At 41.0% G+C, this 22,183-nt stretch overlaps 1 protein-coding gene across 1 annotated transcript; it reads left to right on the forward strand.

Moving 5' to 3' along the window:
• Positions 1-11,162: 11,162 nt before the first annotated feature.
• Positions 11,163-12,471, forward strand: LOC106986787 (olfactory receptor 1440-like). The gene has a single exon (XM_015084996.3). It carries the CDS (start codon positions 11,395-11,397, stop codon positions 12,340-12,342), a length of 948 nt encoding a protein of 315 aa, XP_014940482.1. The 5' UTR covers positions 11,163-11,394; the 3' UTR covers positions 12,343-12,471.
• The last annotated feature ends 9,712 nt before the right edge of the window (positions 12,472-22,183 follow it).

A 22,183-nucleotide genomic window follows, 5' to 3' on the forward strand; every position in this document is an offset into this window, starting at 1 on the left:
TCTTTCAAAGAACCAGCTTTTGGTTTCATTGATCTGTTCTACTGTTAATTTTTTTGTTTCGATACCATTAATTTCTGCTCTAATCTTTGTTTTTTCCTGTGTTCTGCTGGTTTTGGGTTTTATTTGCTGTTCTTTTTCCAGCTCCTTAAGGGGTGAGGTTAGGTTGTGTATCTGGGATCTTTCTTCCTTCTTTAGGAAGGCCTGGATTGCTATATACTTTCCTCTTATGACCACCTTTGCTGCATCCCAGAGGTTTTGGGTTGTGGTGTTATCATTTGCATTGGCTTCCATATACTTTTTAATTTCCTCTTTAACATCTTGTTTAGCCCATTCATCCTTTAGTAGGATGTTCTTTAGTCTCCAAGTATTTGTTACCTTTCCAATTTTTTCCTTGTGGTTGATTTCGAGTTTCATAGCATTGTGGTCTGAAAATATGCACGGTATGATCTTGATCTTTTTGTACTTGCTGAGGGCTGATTTGTGTCCCAGGATGTGGTCTATTGTGGAGAACTTTCCATGTGCCCTGGATAAGAATATATATTCCACTGCTTTAGGATGAGATGTTCTGACTATATCTGTTAAGTCCCTCTGGTCCAGTGTGTCATTCAAAGCCATTGTTTCCTTGTTGAGTTTTTGATTAGATGATCTGTCCATTGCTGTGAGTGGGGTGTTGAAGTCTCCTACTATTAAGGTATTACTATTGATGAGTTTCTTTATGTTTGTGATTAATGGATTTATATATTTGGGTGCTCTCACATTTGGCGCATAAATGTTTACAACTGTTAGGTCTTGGTGGATAGACCCCTTGATTATGATATAATGCCCTTCTGCACCTCTTGACACGGTCTTTATTTTAAAGTCTAGATTGTCTGATATAAGTATGGCTACTCTGTCTTTCTTTTGCTGACCATTAGCATGATAGATGGTTCTCCCTCCCCCTACTTTCAATCTGAAGGTGTCTTTAGGTTTAAAGTGGGTCTCTGGTAAACAGCATATAGTTGGATCTTGTTTTCTTATCCATTCTGTTACCCTATGTCTTTTGATTGGAGCATTGAGTCCATTGACGTTTAGAGTGAGTACTGAAAGATATGAATTTATTGCCTTATGTTTCTTGTAGAGTTGGAGTTACTGGTGGTGTTCTCTGGTCCTTTCTAATCTTTGTTGCATTTGGTATAAATATAAATATAAATATAAATATAAATATAAATATAAAAAATTATTTTCATCTTTTCTCCCCTCAGAGAGTTCCCCTTAAAATTTCTTGCAGGGCAGGTTTAGTGGCCACAAACTCCTTTAATTTTTGTTTGTCTGGGAAACTTTTACTCTCTCCTTCTATTTTGAATGACAGCCTTGCTGGATAAAGAGTTCTTGGCTGCATATTTTTCTGATTCAACACATTGAACATATCCTGCCACTCCTGTCTGGCCTGCCAAGTTACTGTGGATGGGTCTGCTGCAAACCTGATCTGTCTTCCCTTGTAGGTTAGGGACTTGTTTTCCCTTGCTGCTTTCATGATTCTCTCCTTGCTTGAGTATTTTGTGAATTTGACTATGATATGCCTTGTTGATGGACGGTTTTTGTTGAATCTAATGGGAGTCCTCTGTACTTCCTGGATTTTGAGGTCTGTGTCCTTCCCCAGGTTAGGAAAGTTTTCTGCTATGATTTGCTCACATAACCCTTCTACCCCTATTTCTCTTCCTCTTTTGGGACCCCTATGATTCTGATGTTGTTCCTTTTTAATGAGTCACTGATTTCTCTAATTCTTAAATCGTGCTCTTTTGCCTTAATCTCCCTCTTTTTTTCTGCTTTGTTGTTCTCTATAAGTTTGTCCTCTATATCGCTGATTCTCTGTTCTGCCTCATCTATCCTTGCTGCCGCTGTATCCATCCATGATTGCAGCTCAGTTGTAGCATTTTTTTATTTCATTCTGGCTATTTTTTACTTCTTTTATGTCTGCAGAAAGGGATTCTAATCTATTTTTGACTCCAGCTAGTATTCTTATTATCGTGATTCTAAATTCTTGTTCAGACATCTTGCTTGTATCTGTGTTGGTTAAATCCCTGGCTGTCGTTTCTTCGTGCTCTTTCCTTTGGGGTGAATTCATTCATTTCATCATTTTGAGGGGAGAAAAGGAATTAATGAGGTAGAAAAAGTAAAATTAAAAAAATTAAAATTAAAAAATATTAAGGTTAAAAAATTAAACACACACACAAAAATCAAATAAATGATGCTAGATCCTAGGTGTATTTTGTCTGGGTGTTGAAAGTGGCTTGAGAGATTAGAGGGAAAAAAAGAGGGGGAGAAAAAATTTTTTAATTTAAAAAAATTTTTAAAAGAAGGAAATCGTTTGAGAATTTGAAAAATGAATACAGTAAAGTAGACTAAAATAAGATGATGGGAGTAAAATGGAATTTGAAAAATATGCCCAAAAGTAATGAATAAAGTAGAAAAAAATTAGATAAAATTAAGAAAAATTAAGAATAAATATGAATCTTTTCTTTTTCTGTATTCAAGAAAAAGACAAAAACGAAAAAGAGAAAAAAGATTTAAAAAGGAAATCGTTTGAAAATTTGAAAAAGTGAATACACTGTAGTAGACTAAAATAAAATAATGGAAGTAAATAGAATTTGAAAAAATTTACATAAAAGAAAAAATATAGTAAAAAAATTAAAAAAAATTTTTAATCAAAATTGAAAGTAAAAATGAAGTTTTTCTCTTCCTGAATTCAAGAAAAAGAAACGAAAAAAAAAAGAAAGAAAAAAAGAAAGGAAAAGGAAATTGTTTGAAAATTTGAAAAGGTGAATACACTGAAGTAGACTAAAACGATGGTAGCAAAATAGAATTTGAAAAAATCTACACAAAAGTAAAAAATATAGTAATAAAAATTAAAGAAAAATATTTTTAATACAAATTGAAAATAAAAATGAGGTTCTTTTCTTTCTGTATTCAAGAAAAAGAAGTGTATAAGAGAAAAAGAAAGAAAGAAAGAAAATTGAATAGATGGAATTGCTAACAGATTGAAGTAGGACCGAAATTATTTCATTTTCCCCTAGTAGTCAGTCCATGTAGTGCTTTTCAGTCCATAAACTAAGCCAGCGGTGAGACTTGTGTTCTTCAGAGCCAAGTTGGCCCAGTTGGGCAGGGCTTAGTGTAATGGCTCCGCTCTCCACTAGTTGGCACTTCTAGCCTCCTGGGGTGGATTGTTGCGGCGCTCATAGGTGTGTATGTGCATGCGCGGGAGTGGTGAAAATGGTGCCACCCAGCTACCCAATCTGTTCTCCCAGATCAGCAATCACGCACCCGTCCTCTGTCTTCAGCTCTCATCCACTCCCCACTTTTTCACTCTCCATGACCAGGCCCCAGGCAGTACCTCCCTCCCAAATTTTGTCTCAGATGCAGATGTTTTCCCCAGCCCCTTACTTCCAAAAGACTGTGGCTTTGACCCGTTCCACCCCTCTGCGGGAGGGTGTCACCGAGCAATGGCTGAATGAGCCATGGCCGAATGTCGGCTGCGCCCAGGAATGCCCTCTGGACCATGCTATTGCCGGTGTCCCAAGACTGCAGCCAGGTGCCAGCCCGCCCCCAAAAAAGATGCCTGACAGTGTAGCATCAGTGTTTCAGGGATTATGGAAAATTGCAACACACATCTGGCACCAGACTTCACCCTTAACGACCTTGTTCCAGCACCAGCGAATGTGGCCTTTTTCTGGGGTCTGCTGGGACCAGGTGGCTTCAACAGTCTCTACTGAATCCTTCCAGCAGTGGAACCGCTTTTCCCCGTGTGGCCCAAGAACCTCCCGGACCCCACTCTGCTCCTGGGGATTCGCCCTTCCCACCAGAGCACCACCAGGTATCGAGCTGTGGAGCTGCAGACTGCGCTCCCCTTGTTTACAGTCTTAGTGGAATTTAAACCCTCTCCTTTCTCCTCTCTCCCTTTTTAGTTTAGTCACTGCAGCTGTTTCCAATTTTCCACTTTCTCTCCAGCTGCTTTTGGGGAGGGGTGCTTTTCCTGTATTCTCCCCCTTCCCCCCAGTCTCTGTCCTCTCTCCACTCACAAAAGCACCTCCCTTCCTGCACCTTCTCGCTCCCCAAGTTCACTTTTCCACACCACATACCTGCTGAATTCTGTGGTTCAGTTTGTGCAAATTGTTGTGTTAATCCTCCAGTCAGTTTTCTAGATGTGTAGGATGGTTTAGTGTTGGTCTAGCTGTATCTCATGGACGCGAGACACACAAAAAACTTCCATGCCATTCTGCCATCTTGGATCCTCCTAGTTCATCTTCTTGAAGCCAAAGTCCTTCCTTAAATCTTAACTGACTGGTTTTCATTTTGTCTTTCCAGAGGCGTTTGAAGGGATGTTCAATATGATAAAAAATAAGAGACATAAAATGATTTAGCTTTTTCATGCATTTAAGTAAAACCTCATATGTTTTATGCATAAAAGTCTAATTCAGTGATAACAGAATAAAAATATTCAGTCCTTTCAATAATCTTAAGAAACAACTTCTCTTGATTCAGATGCTCTGTCTGCCATGGCCTCATGTCTCAGCTCCCTTTCTAGTAACAGTTCTTTAGAAGAGCATCTATACTACTACCAACTCTCTCCTGTCTCGCTTGAAACGCTCTTCATCAGGCTGTTAGCCCATGACTTCATGAAAACTGCATCTGTTTGTCAAGATAGCCAGTGATGTCCCTACTGCGAAGTCTAGTAACCAACCCTTGTTTCATGGGTCACCAGCCCCATGTGGTCCAACTGACCACTCCCTCCTCTTGGACACACTTTCCTCACTTGGCTTCCAACCCACACAGCCTGTACTGCTGACTCTTTCTGTTGCTACTGACTGCTTATCTTTGGAGCACCCTGGGTCTAGGCTCAATACTTGGTCCTTTTCCTTCTGTTTCCACATTCATGTCCTCAGTGATCTCATTCAGCTTTCATATCACCTGGATACTGAAAACTCTCAGTGTTTAGCAGAAACCCCTCTCCTACGTGCCATATTTCTGTATCAAACCACCTAGTCAGTATTTGTGTTTAGATGTCTATAGAACTTTCTTACACATGTCTGAAACTGAACTGTTGATTCTCTTCCACCACCATCTCAATCTGCCCCCCACTCCCCCTTTTCCCATTTTAGTTCATGACAACTCTCTATTCTTCCAGTTTCTCAGGCCAAAACTCTTGAGACCATTCTCAAATCTCTTTGTTTTTCCATCATCTGAGTCTTATCTATTAAGAAATTATTTGGGGTCAATCATTAAAATATCTATAGGATCTGACCAGGATGAAGCAATAGCCTTTAATTTAATCTCTGTCTCCTATTTACTTTGTCCCAACCACACTTACCATCTTTGAACACCTCAGCTATTCTGAACCTTACAGCCTCTGTATAGGCTGTTCCTTCTGCTGAGAATGCTTTTCCCCAGTTATATACACCTCTCTCAGCAACTTCAAAGCTTTTACTCCACTGTCAGTTCTCACTGACACCTACCCTGACCCCTTATTTAAACTGCAACCTGTTATCCCTCTCCCCAATGCCCTGACTCTCCTCATCCTGCTCAACTCATTGCTGCTCCACTCATTTTCAGACTATAGAACTTATTTATATTTATTGTTTATCATCTGCTCCCCTGTTTTGCTGTGAAAATTGAGTTAATTTATACATGAAGTCCTTTAATAATACTTTAATGTAATTTCATTTCAATGACACATAGTTTGTGCTAAGTACACGTTATTAATATCTGATGTTATACTGCAGAGTATTTGAAAGATCTCAAACTAAAGTTTCTTCTCTTCTCTGTTTACTCACTGGAAAAAGAAAGTTAACCTGGGTTAGATTAGTACCTGGAATTTACCCAGGTCTATATACTGATTTCTATATTGATATGATGACAGTGATTATTATGTAAGCAGATAGGACAAGCACTCATGGGATGAGAAAACTCAGACACCAGGAAGTTTGCAGGAAGATGAAATACAATTACTGTGTAGAATGGAGCTAATTAATAGAAAATTAATAAACTATTACTAAAATGTAATGAATTACATTACAATGCATATGTTTGTGCTTGAAATTATTTTTAAATAATATATATTTTTCAATATTTTGGCCCTAAAAAGAGCTTTCTATAGAAGGAACTGCATCAAAGGATATGAATGTTTTTATGCCTTGGCTTATTGCCAAAAACAGATATTTATAAATCTGAAGAAAATGGTATGTTTTAAAATATTTTAAATATTAGATAAACATATCAGTTTGTTACTGATGAACATCCAGGATTAGGCATAATTTTGATGTTTATAGCCTATTATGAGTTTTTGGATAATTACTCTTATGAAGTTTATTAGGGTAAGAGCATTAATATATCAAAATTTACTTGTTAACTCTTTAGCTTTGTGTTGTTTGTATATTTGATTTTGAAACAAAAAAATGTATTTAGGTAAAATGGAGATTGCAGTGTTTGCTAAATGATGGCTTAGATTTATTACACACAAAAGTGAGTATAAAATACTTACTGCAATGTATAAGTATTGCAGTATAAGTACTGCAATGTATAAGTACTGCAATGAGCAGTTGCTCATACATTATCAACTAACTCTACCACTTCTTGATCTACTCAGTCTCCTTACAGACTTCTAAGTGGTAAAATATATTGGATTCTTCCATTTCAGGATCCAAGAGCAATCAATTAATTAGGTTCTGTCTATTCTAGAGACATTGCCTCATTTCTCTTCAGATTGAAGACACATTCTAGTTTGTTGCTTGAAGAGAGAACAAGTACTTTCTCTACACTGTTCCAGAAGAGGTAGTTGAATAAATTACAATTCCACAAATATTTAATGCATACATACATTGTTTGGTTCAGCCAATGACCTCAACCTAGGTGTGGTATATTATTACATTAATGGACACCAATGAAACACAACTCCTTACATTCACGTCCTTGTATTGTCCCCTTCCACATTGATTCTTTGCTTGGCCATGTGACTTGCTTTCACCAATGAAACATCAGACATATGATGCAAGCAGAAACCTGATGAGCACTTGTCACTGGCGCTGGCTCTCTTGGAACTCGGTGATTACACTTAGAAGAATCTAGGTTGAAAGCCCACATAGAGAGAGAATCTCAGCCCCTCCCAGTTATTTAAGCCATCACAGGTGAGGCCCAAAACAAGTGACTGAGATCATCTTAGACCATCCAGCCCCATCCAAGCCACCAGAAGAATGTAGTCACACATGGGATCCAAGTGAGGTCAGTAAGACAAACTAGTCAACCAAGAGAAACATGAGAAATGATAAATCATTGGAGTTTTAAGCCAATAAGTTTGGTTTGTTACAGAGCCCTATAGAACTGATATATTCGGTGTTAAGTATTAAAAATATTTATTCTTGGCCAAAAGCACAAACCAAGGTCTAAGTGGGAAAACTCATAAAAGTAAAATAAAAACATTGAAATTCTTACTCTACTAGAAAAATATAGGTGCAGTGGGAGTTTAGAAGAAGGAATTCACATTCATAATAGGGAAAGCCTTCCAGAGTAGGCAAGAAAATATGCTTTTCTTTATACATTGTGTATTTCTCTCTTCCTACTAAATCACCTATTTTCTTTGCCTGCCTTTCTGAAAATGTAAAAAGAGCTGTAATGAATTGTCCCAAGAGCCATATGAAATACTTATTTAATCCTTCTTTTACTGCTTCCCAAATGATAGTCTTGGTGCCTTACAGATGTTAGATATTCAACGAACATCAAATTATTTTCTGAGCTGCAGAGAAACATTCTCTGTGGCTCATGAATAGTGATTTAATTTGAGCTTTATTATTAAAGAGAAATAAATGTAAAACATTTAGCCCATGGGATATAAAATTTTATTTGGGAAATATAATATTGTATTAAAGGAGAAAGATAGAAAGCAAGAACAGAAAAATGACTGTTTCTTTTATTTCTTTTCTTTTATTTTTTTTAAGTAAGGCTTCACACCCAGCATGGAGCCCAACACAAGGCTTGAACTCAAACCATGACCCTGAGATCAAGACCTGCACTGAGACAGAGAGGGAGAGTTGGACACTTAGCTGACTGAGCCACCCAGGTACCTCAAAATGATTGTGTTTCTTAACTGAGTGTTAAACAGCTCTTGGTACATTGTACTGTTCCCTCGGGTTGTAAACATATGAATAATTTATTACTGCTGTTTGTTGGTTCTCCAGAAGTTTATGAACAACCACTCACCTGCCTTTATTTTCAAACTTCTAACTCTATTTTTACCTAAGTTTTATTTTTTCATGGGTTTCTTAAAATGTGTTTGCAGTTAATTTCCATAGTAAAATATTCTAGAAGAATTCAGTATGTTTACTGTTCTTGATGCCATCCCTTTGAAATCAGAAATGATAAGATCACCAGGGCTGCTTGGCCACCTTAAACATTTCATATGCTTGAAGGAAAGTAAGGGAGCAGCAGTACTGCGACTACTATTTTGGGCTCTTTTTTTTCTAATCACAGCCAATGATTTTGATTGTTGTATGTTGGTCTTGAACGAACAATGGGAAGTGAAAACCAACCATAAAAGGAAAAGAACTAAAACTAACTTTAGGAATCAATGTGAAATATTCCATTTTCCAGTTATATACCCTTTCTCTCCTACTGGGGGTTTTAATCATCATCTTTATCTAAATACTTTATTTCATTTTCTCTCATCAGTAAATTAGAAAAAGTGTATTGTAATGTATATTTTACTGCTTCTATCTTGTCATTAAAAACACTTTTTATTTAAAATATGTCAGTGATATAAAAGGGTAAACTTAAATCAACTTCACCGAAAGCATTTCCTATAATTTCTAAAGTAACTTTACAGTTTCAGGATTGCTAGGTCACTGTACCTTCAAAACAGACATGACAAAATATACCATAGAAATACCACAACAGGGGTGCTTGGGTGGCTCAGTCAGTTAAGCATCTGCCTTCAGCTCAGGTCATGATCTCATGGTTCATGAGTTCAAGTCCCAAACTGAGCTCTCTGCTGTCTGCACAGAGCCCACTTCAGATCCTCTATCCCCACCCTGCCCTTCCCCCGCTCATGATCGCTCTTACTCTCACTCTAAATAAATACATAAATAAATAAATAAATAAATAAATAAATAAATAAATCTTTTTAAAAAAAAAAAAGAAAAAGAAATACCACAACAACTAGTGTTTCCAAAGAAACCTTTTCTAAGTTTCTTGAAATATAAATTCATTATGAACTTAGCTGATGGAATCTTTCTATTGAAGGTGTTCTAAGCATATAAACCTATGATTCAGATCATAGGTTTGTGGCAACATAGTCTGGATCTTGTGGCGTCATCAGGGTCACTGATAGATAATATGTAGTCAGGACAGTTTTCCCTTCCAGGTAGTTAAATATTCCTCTTCTTTGGGTATTTAAAATCAGATTAATAATGTTCTAGAATAATGGGTCGCTTTTCTTTGTGTTTTTCTGCCATTATTACTGCTTCCTCAAGCATTATAGAGTCCCTGTGATACAAAGAGAATGTCAATAATGATCTAATTGTACAGATAAGGAAACTGACAACACAGAGAAGGTATAGTAATATAGGGACAGAGCTTGGAATCCAACATGTCTGTTACTAGATCCAGGTGCTTCTGTCAAGTTTGATAGTCTTAACATTATACTATTTTTTTTTAAATTTTTTTTCAACGTTTATTTATTTTTGGGACAGAGAGAGACAGAGCATGAACGGGGGAGGGGCAGAGAGAGAGGGAGACACAGAATCAGAAACAGGCTCCAGGCTCTGAGCCATCAGCCCAGAGCCTGACGCGGGGCTCGAACTCCCAGACCGCGAGATCGTGACCTGGCTGAAGTTGGACGCTTAACCGACTGCGCCACCCAAGTGCCCCAACATTATACTATTTATAAGAATGTTTAGTGTTATCTCTTATATAACTTAATTCAACACCTTAGCAAATAGACAACTTTTATTTTTCTCCAAATTAATGTAATAATGAAATGCAATAAAAATACTATTTTATTTATATGATGAATTCATTATAAAGATCTTCTGAAGGCATAAATATGAGAACCATCAAAACAATCTCAGAGTGAAAAAAATGAGAGAACTTTTTCTTACTCGTTATCAATGTATTATATAATTATTATTTACTCTACAATTATATAACTTATTAATAAAATATGATTATAGGTGATTAGAAAGTGTACAGGACTGGACAGATGGCACACAGACTGACAGGTTAAAAATTGAGCAGTAGGCACCTGGGTGGCTGGCTCAGTTGGTTAAGTGTCTGACTCCTGATTTTGGCTCGGGTCGTGATCTCAGGGTTCATGAGTTGGAGCCCCAAGTTGGGCTCTGCACTGACAGCATGAAGCCTGCTAGGGATTCTCTCTCTTCCTCTCTCTCTGCCCCTCCCCCCTCTCAAAATAAATAAGTAAACTTTAAAAAATTGAGCAGAATAGGGAATCTATAAAAAAATGTCGTCATGGACGCAACTTTAATCTGTGGAGAAATCATTTAATTATGTTGAGACAAGTGGCAATCAGTTTGGGAAGACAAAACTAAAATAATCTCAGATTTGTACCTCACATATGCACTAAAATCATCTAGAAAATTTAAATGTAGATATAAATACAAAAGAACAAAAAGAAAATATAAGAAAAAATTTTTGGATTGTGCAAAGAAATCTTTTTCAGTATAAGACCAAAGGCAGGAACCCTGTATATCACAGAAAATTGACTACCTAGAAATAAAAGAAATATGTTTAACAAAATACAACATAAACAATGTTCATAATAATAAACTTGGAAAATAATTAACAACAAAAATGAGGGCAAAAGTGTTATTATCCTTGGTATATAAAGAGCTCCTACAAATCAATAATGAACAACGAACTAGACAAACAAGCAAAAAAGGTATATGAGCAAATCAGTAAAGTTTATGCAAAATTAAACACAATGAAATAATTTTTTCATCTAAGATTATTGAGGACTAAAGTTAAAAAAAAACATTATGGGTAATGTTGACAATAGAATGGCCAGGGATATTGTCATAAAATCTTGATACTTGTGTAAATTGGTACCAATTTTAGATAACAATTTGGCAACAATTTGTGTGTGTGTGTGTGTGTGTGTGTCTGTGTGTGTCTGTGTGTGTCTGTGTCTCTGTGTGTTAAAATATTTGCAAGAATGTATTGCAAACTATCAAAAGTAGTTGGGAAATGGAATCTCCAATGGTTTTTAAAATAATTTTTTATGTTAGAAAATGTTTACTATGGATAACTTTTTGTTTAAGTCATGAAAACATATTTAAAACAAGTATGTTGCATACTATTAAGATAGTCTATCATTAACCCAGGGATCCTTCTGCAGATTGAAGAAACTTCAAGACAATGGCTGGAGGAAGGAACAGTACAATAGTCATCAGATTCATCCTTTTGGGATTCTCAGATTATCCCAAGATCAATATCGCTCTCTTTGTAGTATTCTTGGGTTCTTACCTCTTGACAGTGGCTTGGAACCTGGGCCTCATCATCCTGATTAGGATGGACTCTCACCTACATACACCCATGTACTTCTTCCTCAGTAACTTATCTTTCTTGGATTTCTGCTATGTTACCTCCACAACCCCGAAAATGCTCTCAGACTTCTTCCAGAAGCCTAAATCCATCTCCTTTCTGGGATGCACCATGCAGAACTTCTTCTTCTCTAGCCTGGGTCTGACTGAGTGCTGTCTCCTGGCCGCCATGGCTTATGACCGATATGCTGCCATTTGTAATCCTCTACTCTACACCGCCATCATGTCACCCACCCTCTGTGTACAGATGATGGTTGGAGCCTGTATAACTGCTGTCTTTGGTTCATTGATCCAATTGTGTGCTTTACTTCAGCTCAATTTTTGTGGGCCCAATGTTATCAACCACTTCTTCTGTGACCTGCCTCAATTATTAGTCCTATCCTGCTCTGAAACCTCTTTCCTAAAAGTCATGAAGTTTGTGATAGCAGTGATTTTTGGTGTAATATCTGTCTCAGTCATCATGATATCTTATGGTTATATCATTGCTACCATCCTGAAGACAAGCTCTGCTGAAGGCAGGTCCAAGGCCTTCAATACCTGTACTTCTCACCTGACAGCAGTGATCTGTTTTTTTGGATCAGGACTCTTTGTCTATATGCACCCCAGCACTGATGATTCTCTGGACCATGACAAGATGGCATCAGTCTTCTATACAGTGGTGATCCCCATGTTGAATCCTTTGATTTACAGTCTGAGGAACAAGGAAATCAAAGACGCCTTTAAGAGGTGTAAGAAGAGAGCTTTTTCCCATTGTCATAGTTAAAGGTCTGGCAGGCTAGTGGTCCTGGTGACTGGAAGTTTCTAGACTATGCAGAGAAATGCATTTAACTTTATTCAATCCTACTGATGCTCTGGCAGGATTGCAAGTGAGTCAACCCATCTAAATCCAGGACTGGTTCACTGGGATGCAAATCCTGTGGCTTCTTTGCAACTTGACAGTTGGCTCTTCTCTTGTATAGCGATAATAACATCACAAGTTAACTATATTAACTGTTATATTAATATAAGCCTTCAGTTCCTTGGTGTTTAGCCCTTACATACTCTTTCAGAACTTCTGCCTGCAGGCTGGAGTGATTAGGGCTAAACACAAGACTGGTGGTCTTTCTCATACACAACATCACAATCAGCATCATGACCACTTCATCCCAGACTCCAAACCCTCTAGGTGTCTGAGAAAATTCCAGTTAAATAAGGTGGAGCTATGGAAAGAAACATTACTTTAGACTGTGACCTAATTCCCTGCAGAGAGATCTGTTATAGAGAGTTTGGTCTAGAGTTTGTTTTCTGGGTTTGTAATTCTAGAACTCAGCATCAGTAGTTTGCAAGTGAATGAACAGGAGATTTCCATGGTACTGCCCTGATCTGGGAAAGCTAAACTACAAAGGAAAGAAATGGTCATTTGGACTCTAAAATGGAGTCCAAGTTATTATTATTATGGCAGACTGGATAGCATAAATGTACCCATCACTGCAAAGCTGTAACAAGACCATTTTTTTTAAGAAACTGTTTTTAAAAATATATTTCTGAGCAGGCAAGAAAAGATGAAACCTTCAGAACCAAATATAAAGTAAAATCAGGAATCATGAGAGTAAAGACAGCTCAAAAGGTGGCTTTCATGCTGGGGGAATCTGCTGAACTCTGACAGGATCTGTATTTTGACAGGCATGTGAGGCTTGGGGAAATAGAAACCAAGCCTGGGGTTGCCTGGGAGTTAGATAGGAGACCCAGACATACACATGAGGGTCCAATCACTGTACTTCAGTATGAGAGGAAATTAAGGAAAAAAACCGTGTCTCACAGAAAGTAAATCTTGACTCTCTCAGCTTTCATGCTCAGTATGGGGAAAAGTAAACTAAGAATTTGTAACCACCTGCTGTAATAGAGGTTTGTGGTCTGAATTCCCCCTACCTGGGCGGTTCAAGAAATCTTTAGCTGAGAATTTATTTTAAAGTAATCCCAGGTTGGTAGTACCCTCAAGTACCCTCAATCAGAAACAAATGCAAATCCTCATTTAAGATTCTTAAGAGAGAATCTTAAACCCAGGCTCAAATAATTTTCCTAAATAACTGTTTAAAGAAAATTGGGTAACACAAATCTCAAAGTCCAAAGGAACAAGACCTTGTGGGTGAAAGCCAAGAAGACATGGCCACATCACACCAATAAAAGATGTCAGGAATGGCCACTGTCTCAATACAAATACAAAATAGATGGACTGATATGTTCAGGAATAAGGAAAACTTAAAATGTCTTTTGAAGGCCAGCAAAATGAAGTTTACTGAGGATTTATTCATCTGGCAATGTGGTGAATTATACCCAAATGATTCTCCTAACTGAAACTGTTACAGAAACTGGTCTGGATCACCCGGCAGAAGAACCAAGTGGCACTTGGAGATCTTGGAAGTCAGGAGATTTATTTTATACCGATGGGTTCAGAGATCATTCTCCACAGGTCTGAGTCCAGAACATCAACAGAGGGGACAACTTATAGTCTGTTACTTACGCATTCCTCATTATTAGTAATTTGGTGCCTGAGGCAAGCAGGGTGGGAAGAAGAACCCGGAAGGGAAGTCTTCAGGCAGGGACTGAAATTCCCTTATCAGTCCTTTCGGCCATCATATAACAGGTTTTTCCCTATCAAAACAACTAAAATGTTGGATTTGAAATAAAATAACATTTTAAGTGAATTTCCTCTTAGCTTAATGAAAAGGAGGAAGAACAAGCTAAGCCCCCAAATGAAATGAAACCAGGAACCCAGGGAAATAAAAAAGTGCCAAAAATGGCTTTCTTCTTGGAGAGTCTTACTGAACACTGGAGACCCTGAGCTTCTGCTACATAGACTGTGTGGGTGGTGAGGCTAGAAGACCAAACTCAGGGCGTGCTCCAGGTGATTCAGACAGAAACCTGTACATAAAGCCCAGAGGAGTCTCCCCTCAGTGTTAATTAGTGAGAATTTCCACAGATTATGCTCAAAAACACCAAAAAACAGTTATAGCAAATAAAAGCACAACCCTATATACAGAGTCAAGACCCCATAACTGAGAACCAGTAGGGGGAAAATTGTCCACATAAGCAGACCTAAAAATCTTCAGACATTGGAATTATCAGTAAAGAGGATAAGACAATTAAGAACAGCCATGGTGAAACAGATTAAATCTCCCCCAGAAAGAAGATACTCACTCCTCAAAGGGAGCTATACTGAGAACAGGTCTCAAACCTGGCCACTCAGAGCACTGAAAACAAGAGAATCAAATGGAGGAGGACTTACCATTTGCCACAACATGGATGGACCTTGAAGGCATTATGCTAAGTCAAGTAAGTCAGAGAAAGACAAACATATGATCTCACTTGTATGTCAAATCTAAAACAAACAAACAAAACCAATCTCATAGATACAGAGAACAGATTGCTGGTTTCCAGAGGGAGTAGGGTGTAATATGGGCAAAATGGGTGAAGCTTACCAAAATGAACTTCCATTTATCAAATAAATCATGGAGGTGTAATGGACAGCATGGCGACTCTAGTTAATGATACTGTATTGTATATTTGAAAGTTGCTAACAGAGTAGATCTTAAAAATTCTCATCTCAAGAAAAAAATTAACATGGATGTGAACTAGACTTAATTATGGTGATCATTTCACAATAATATATGAACATCAAACCATGGTATTATACATCTGAAATTAATACGATGTTACATATCAATTATAATCTCCAAAAAAAAGCAAAGGGAAGAGGTTTGGTAGATCCATGTGGTGGAATAATAGCCATAACGTTATGGAACCAGGCTGGAATTCTGGCGGAAAAACCAAGCGGCACTCAGAGATCTTAGTGGATTGGCGATTTATTTAACATCAGTGGGCTCAAAGGAGACCATTTCTCCAAAGATCTGAGCGCTGAATGCAAGTGGGAAGGGTAATTTATAGTTGTCAGCTTCCATATCTGTGGCGGGTTTTCGTGTGCGCGGCAAACGGAGCAAGAAGAACCCAGAAGAGGGGTCTCTAAGCTAGAGATCAGAGCTTGTTTTAGTCCCATTGGCCATCTTGGGTGTATTTTATTCATTTCTCCAACATTCCCCCCTTTGATTCCTTAAAAAAAAAAACTTTTAGTAGGCATCACCTTTTAGTTTTACAGGTTGGTACTCTCAGAAGGGTAAGATACATGAAGTAGTTTGACGAGCAACAGTGTTTTCAATAAAACATACCATGGCATTCAGGGGCTGATGGATACAAGTAAAATTATGGAGAGGAGGGGCCCCACCAGGGCAGGAAGCCAGGATGCCCAATCCATGAGATCCCATCCATTCCATTGACTGATACTTTACTGTTGTCTACATTGAATTCTTTCCTTGAGTTCCTTAACCTTAGTTGTAACTATTCCTGACTGGTTTACAAAACAGCAACATTTCTCTCCCCAGAAAGATGCAAGTCCCTCCTTTTTCTGAAGTGAGGAGGTCGAGGGCTTGCCTATTTTGGAGGGTCACTGCCGCCAGATAGTTTATTTGGCTTTGTAAGATTACCAGAGAATCTGCCACTCGTTCCATGTCTTCATGTAGCTCTTGAGATAGTCTATTGTTTAGTCCTATGGATGAACCTATGCTCCCTAATCCGGTTCCTATTCCTGTCACAATTCCTGCGCCTATCAGAACAGGCAGCAGGATTGCCGGTTTAGCCTGGGATTTGGGGCTAAAGGCTGTTAGGAACTGATCTTCAGTGTATACGGATATCTCTGGGGTTAGGAAAATGGAATAACATATCTGAGTCCAGTTGGCCTCTAAGCATCGGTAGGCTGAATTAGAACACAGATAGAGCACCCCAGGGGTTGAACACAGGGTTGCATTCCTCTTTAAGGTTCTATTTCTTCCGCATAGAGAGGTACCGTTCATACCTTCAGGGACTGTACAGATTAGATTGTTGGCATTTGTGAGACAGACCCCAGTGGCCAAGGGTCCAATTAAGACAGAAGTGTTGGTTTTGAGATTTTCAGGAGCTTCTCAGGTCAAAGGGAGGATGGGAGTGGCTAAGTAAGCCCTCCAACTGAAGGGCAAGCACATCCAGCAGGTTTGGGTGTGATTATCTGTTTTATGGAAGACTTGTAGAGTAGTTTTGGCCCAATGCTGGAGTGGGGAATTGGTAAGCATCTGATTAAGGGCTGAAAGTTTCAAACCCTGGTAGGCTGCCAAGGGAGTGGTTGCCTTTATGGCTTATATTACCCTATCCTGGGTATCCTTTATAACTTTTGAAGAGCTCTATCTTGCATTCCTTCCCCGTCCAAGATCCCCCATTGAGGAAGGTAAGTGTAGCAAGCTCACTTCCTTTTCTGGAGGCCTTGTTGTGACATGGGTTCCTGACATTTTGGGTTATCTCTATGGTCCAATACTTAGTCCTTGGGGCACCAGGTGACTGACAGACAGTGGGTGTTTTTCTCTTGTAGCAATCTTTGTGGAGGGAGGTGAAGGTGCTGAATGCCCTTGACCCCCTTTTTGTAATATAACAATCCTGGGAGAAAAGCAGGTAAGCAGCAGTTGTGAGGGTGAGAGAGGTTATCATAATATGCAGGCAATACTTAATAATCCTCTCATCCAGAAAAGGCATGTGAGACCCAGCATGCATCTTTTGTCCCATGTCCAGCTCATTGGTGCAGTCTCTATCAGCCCAACAGTAAGAAGTAAGATCAGGGCTGTGACATCAGTAAGGGGCAAGGGCTGGCAGAGTTGCATCCAAACCCCTGGGCTTGGTTCACGCATTAATTACTTAAGCATCTGTCATGCGCAGGCCAGCCAGCTTCTGGGGTGTGGCTGGAGCAGGGCTGGGGGTCTCAGGGGCCTGTGTCCCTTTTGAGGGTCAGTTTAAGTGGGTTGGCTGGATCTGGATCACTTCGCCAGGTTGTGGGTTCTTCTGAGTTGGCCTTCTTAACTCTGGAATGATGGACCCATGGGGTGATACTGGAAACTTTAAGGGCTGTAGGAGTTGTTAGAATAACAGTATGAAGCCCAGTTCACTGTGGTTTAAGATGTTCCCTCTTCCAATCTTTGACCCACACAGAGTCTCCTGGCAGGAAGGGGTGAATGGGCGTCCCTAAGGTAATTGGGGCCCTCTCTATGATGTATCTCTGTAACTTGCTTAGGACTGCCCCCAAGGTCTGGAGCTGTTCTCTTATTTCCTTGTCTCTAATCTGGTGTAGGTCTCCTGGGAGTTTTCCTAAACATGGGGTGGGGGGAGGGATCACCCACATAATAACTAGAAAGGGGAGAGTTCTAGTGCCCCAGGCATGCATCGGAAATGCAAGAGGGACAGTGGTAGTAAATCTGGCCATGGAAGATTAGTCTCGTGGTGGAACTTAGCCAGGGTTTCCTTGAGGGTGCGATTCATCTGCTCTACTTTCCCGGAGCTCGGGGGTCAGTAAGCAGTGTGCAGTTTCCAGGGAATGTTGAGGGACTTTGTCAGGGTCTGTGTAATGTCTGACACAAATGCACGTCTGTTATTACTGTGTATGGTTAAAGGTAGACCAAACCGAGGCACAATCCCCTGTAGAAGAGCTTTGGCCACCTCATTACTTCATTCCGTTCTGGTCAGGAATGCTTCGACCTATCCCAAATATGTGCAGATTACTACCAGAAGGTACTTTAACCCTTTATTTGGTTGTATGTCGGTAAAGTCCACCTCTAAGTCTTCTAAAGGGGTGGTCCCTATCCTTTGTGTGCCAAGTGGGGGCCGTGGGGCAGACTGAGCATTGTTTTTGGCACACATTACTCATTGTTCACCAACAACTTGGCATAATGCCGGCTGCTGGCTGATATAGTAGTTCTTTTTGCAGAGGGCCTCTAGCGCAGTTTTCCCTAGGTGAGTGAGTTGGCGATATTCCTTCACTAGGTGTTTTCCCACAGATGACGGGACAAAGATGTGCCCATTTGGCATGACCCACCATCCTTCTTTGTTTAGTGTACCCCCTTCTGTTGAGGCCCAACTTCTTTCCTCGTTTGTGTACAGGGGTGGGGAGACTTCCTTCTGGGGCGCAAGAGTCATAGTGTAGGCAGGAGCTTCGCCTGGGTCACCACAGGTGGCTGCTCTGGCTGTTTTTTCGGCCAGATGATTTCCTTGAGTTATGGGGTCATCTTTCTGATGTCCCTTACAGTGTAGGATAACCACCTTGTCTGGCAGCCATATGGCCTCAAGAAGCTTTAGTATTTCTTCCTTGTTTTGGATAGTTTTCCCTGCAGCAGTAAGGAGGCCTCTTGCTTTATAGATGGCCCCGTGTACATGCACAGTAGTGAAGACATACCGAGAATCAGTATAGATGTTAACTTGTATACCTTTGCTAAGGATGAGGGCTCGGGTTAAGGCATACAGTTCAGCTTGTAGTGCCAACCATCTTTTTGGCAAGGCCTTGGCTTCCAGAACTTTGGTAGTTGTGGTTACCGCATATCCTGCTCTTCAGCTGCCCTCTTGTAAATAGCTGCTCCTGTCGCTGAACAGATGATCTCTGCGCTTGTTATAGCCTGGTCTTGGAGGTCCAGGCGGCTGGCATAGACTTCATCCACTACTCTGGAATAGTCATGGTTGGGCTCTCCCTTCCCCGTGGGAAGGAAGGTGGCCAGGTTTAGTGTTCTTACTGTTTCAAGAGTGACCCTTGGGTTTTCATAGAGAAGGTCTTGGTAGTGTGTCAGCCGAGAATTGGAGAGGAAACGATATCATTGGGTGCTCATGAGGGATGTGACCATGTGTGGGACCTTAACATTAAGTGTTTGTACCATTGTGAGTTTGTCTGCCTCCTTGATGAGCAGGACTGTGGCTGCCAGTGCTCTGAGGCATGGTGGCCATCCTGCAGCCACAGGATCAAGTTTTTTTTGACAGGTAGGCTACTGGTTGTTGCCAAGGCCCCATGCTCTGAGTGAGCACTCCAAGGGCTATTTTCTTTTTCATGTATGAAGAGGTTAAAGGGCCTTTCTATATCAGGCAAACCCAGGGCTGGGGCTCATCCCAGAGCCAACTTCATTTCTGTGAAAGTGGCCCTTGCCTCCTCAGTCCATGTGAGGGGCTCCCGGTCTGGCCCTCCCAACAGGTCATAGAGGGGCCTTGCTATGGCTGAGAATCTGGGAATCCAAATGCGACAGAACCCTGTGGCCCCTAAAAATTCATGTAAGCCTCATTTTGTTTGGGGATGTGGTAGTGTGGTGATAACCTTCTTCCTTTCCAGTCCTAGTTCTCTTTTTCCTTTTGTGAGGAGGAAGCCTAAGTATCGGACCTGCTGCTGACAAATCTGTGCCTTTTTCCAAGAGGACTGGTACCCCGAGTAGGTCAGGAGCTGCAGGAGGGCATTGGTACCTTTCATACAGTCTTCTTGGGTGTCGCTGGAAAGGAGGAGTCATCTACATATTGGAGAAGGACACACCCTGTGGTTTCCCTCGGAAAGTCGGTGAGGTCTGCAGCTAGTGCTTCCCCAAAAAGAGTGAGTGAGTTCTTGAAACCTTGGGGACGTCGTGTCCAGGTCATCTGCATCTGGCACCCTGTAATGGGCTTAGTCCATTCAAAGGCAAAAGATGGTTGACTTTGAGGAGCCAGGTGGAGGCAGAAGAAAGCATCCTTTAGGTTGAGGCATGTAAACCATCTGACTGACCCTGGAATTTGTCTGAGAAGGGTATACAGGTTTGGAACCACTGGGTGTAAGGAAATAGTCACTTTGTTAATGACCTTCAAATACTGTACTGGTCGGTATCCTCCTCCTGGCTTCTTGACTGGCAAAAGCGGGGTATTCCAAGCCGATTGGTACTTGATTAGAATACCTGCTTCTCTGAGCTTGGTCAGGTGGTCTTGTATACCCATTCTAGCCTTGAGTGGAAGGGGGTACTGTCTTTGTCTCTGAGGTTGGGTTCCAGGGAGCAAGTCAACAATGATGGGGGCCTAACTCCAAGCTAGTCCAGGTAAGTTATCTTCAGCCCATTCAGAGGGGAACATAAGCCTGAATTCTGAGGGGCTACAGGGTTGGGCCTGGGTGCAGAATAGTCTCCATTCTTCTTCCCTTGGCAGGGTAATTGCCAAGACCAGGGTTTCCTTTTGCCTTGGGTTTAATTGGAAGCTAGTGTGTCCAATGGGTTCAAAAGTTATTTGGGCCCCAAGTTTGGAGAGCAGATCTTGGCCCAGGAGGGGAATCAGGCAGTCAGGTAAGTAGAGGAACTCATGTTGGACCTTGTGACCCCCAAGTTCACATTGTCGAGCTTGACAGAAGGGCTGTTGTATCGCCTATGTCCCAGTAGCCCCAAGTGTGGTTGCCGTCTTTTGGCTGAAAGGGGCTACTGGGGAAGTAACAACCGAGTGTTCAGCCCCAGTCTCAACCATGAAAGTTATTGTTCAGCCCCCTACTTTCATTTCGACCGTGGGCTCATGGGGGCCAAGAGAGAAATAGCCTGGTCCCCCTCTGTCCGATTCTATCCCAGCCAGACCAATGAGGTTCTCACCTCGAGGTTCCTCCTGATATCAGCTGGGTTTTGAGGGCCCCCTCCAATTCAGACATTCATTCTTCCAGTGTCCCTTCTCTTTGCAGTATGCACATTGGTCCTTTGCTAAGGGGGCTCTGGGCTTCCCCCCTTTTGGCGGATGGGGTCTTCCTGTCTTTGCAGCGTCTGTTTCTTTTAGTGCTGCGAGAAGGGTGGCCTTCTCTTTTAGTCTTCTCTCCACTTCTCTTTTGGCTGCGACTTCTCTGTTCATGAAAACTTTGTTGGTGACCTCTATCAGCTGAGTGACATTCATCCCAGCAAAGCCCTCCAACTTCTGCAGTTTTCTTCTGATATCTGGGGGCAGCCTGTGCCACAAAGGAGGTATTTACCATTTGTTGACTTTCTGGTGCCTCGGGGTCAAACGGGATGTATACATGCTATGCTTCACATAGTCTTTCATAGTAGTCTCTGGGAGACTCCCCAGGCTGCTGTGTGACTGATGATATTTTAGTCATGTTCATGGGCTTTTTGAGTCCAGCTCAGGTTCCCTGAAGGAGGGCTTCCTGGTATCGTCAGATGTGGGCTTGTCCCTCTTCTGTGGTGAAATCCCATGTTGGGCATTCTTCAGGTGTGGCAGTTAGAGCCCAGACAGCAGGGTTATTGATCCCTGGAGGTGCGTGATCTAGATACTGTCATGTTTCTCTCATTCTTCTTCTTTCTTCTGTATTAAACAGAGTACAGAGTAACTGTTGACAATCTTCCCAAGTCGGGTGATGGGTCTGGAAGAGGGACTCCATCAAGTCGACCATTGCTTGTGGCTTTTCAGAGTATGATGGAGTGTTGTGTTTCCAATTGAGGAGGTCAGTTGTAGAGAAAGATTGATAATACATCATGGAATGGATGGGCTGGACTGTTCTGTCCTTATTCTGCCTTTCAGGCTCTCTCATCTCCCTTACAGGCATTTGGAGAGCATTAGGTCTGGATCGGGGGTGCAGTCTGGCTTCTAGCCCTGATGGGGGAGGGTTCTCCAGGTCTGGGAGTGGAAGAGAGATGGGCGGCACGTCCAGGGCCAAAGGAGAGACAGATGGGGAGGAGTTTCAAGCTCAGGGGTAGGGGGGAGGGAGCCCAGTGAGTCATAAGGTGGCGGAAAGATGGGATCTTCCTCCGGGTCTC

This window comes from Acinonyx jubatus, chromosome D1 (assembly GCF_027475565.1).
Source record: "Acinonyx jubatus isolate Ajub_Pintada_27869175 chromosome D1, VMU_Ajub_asm_v1.0, whole genome shotgun sequence".
Classification (NCBI taxonomy): Eukaryota; Metazoa; Chordata; class Mammalia; order Carnivora; family Felidae; genus Acinonyx; species Acinonyx jubatus.

Excerpts from the sequence above, each read along its gene's own strand:
- LOC106986787 (XM_015084996.3), top strand. The coding sequence starts at position 11,395 with ATGGCTGGAGGAAGGAACAGTACAATAGTCATCAGATTCATCCTTTTG.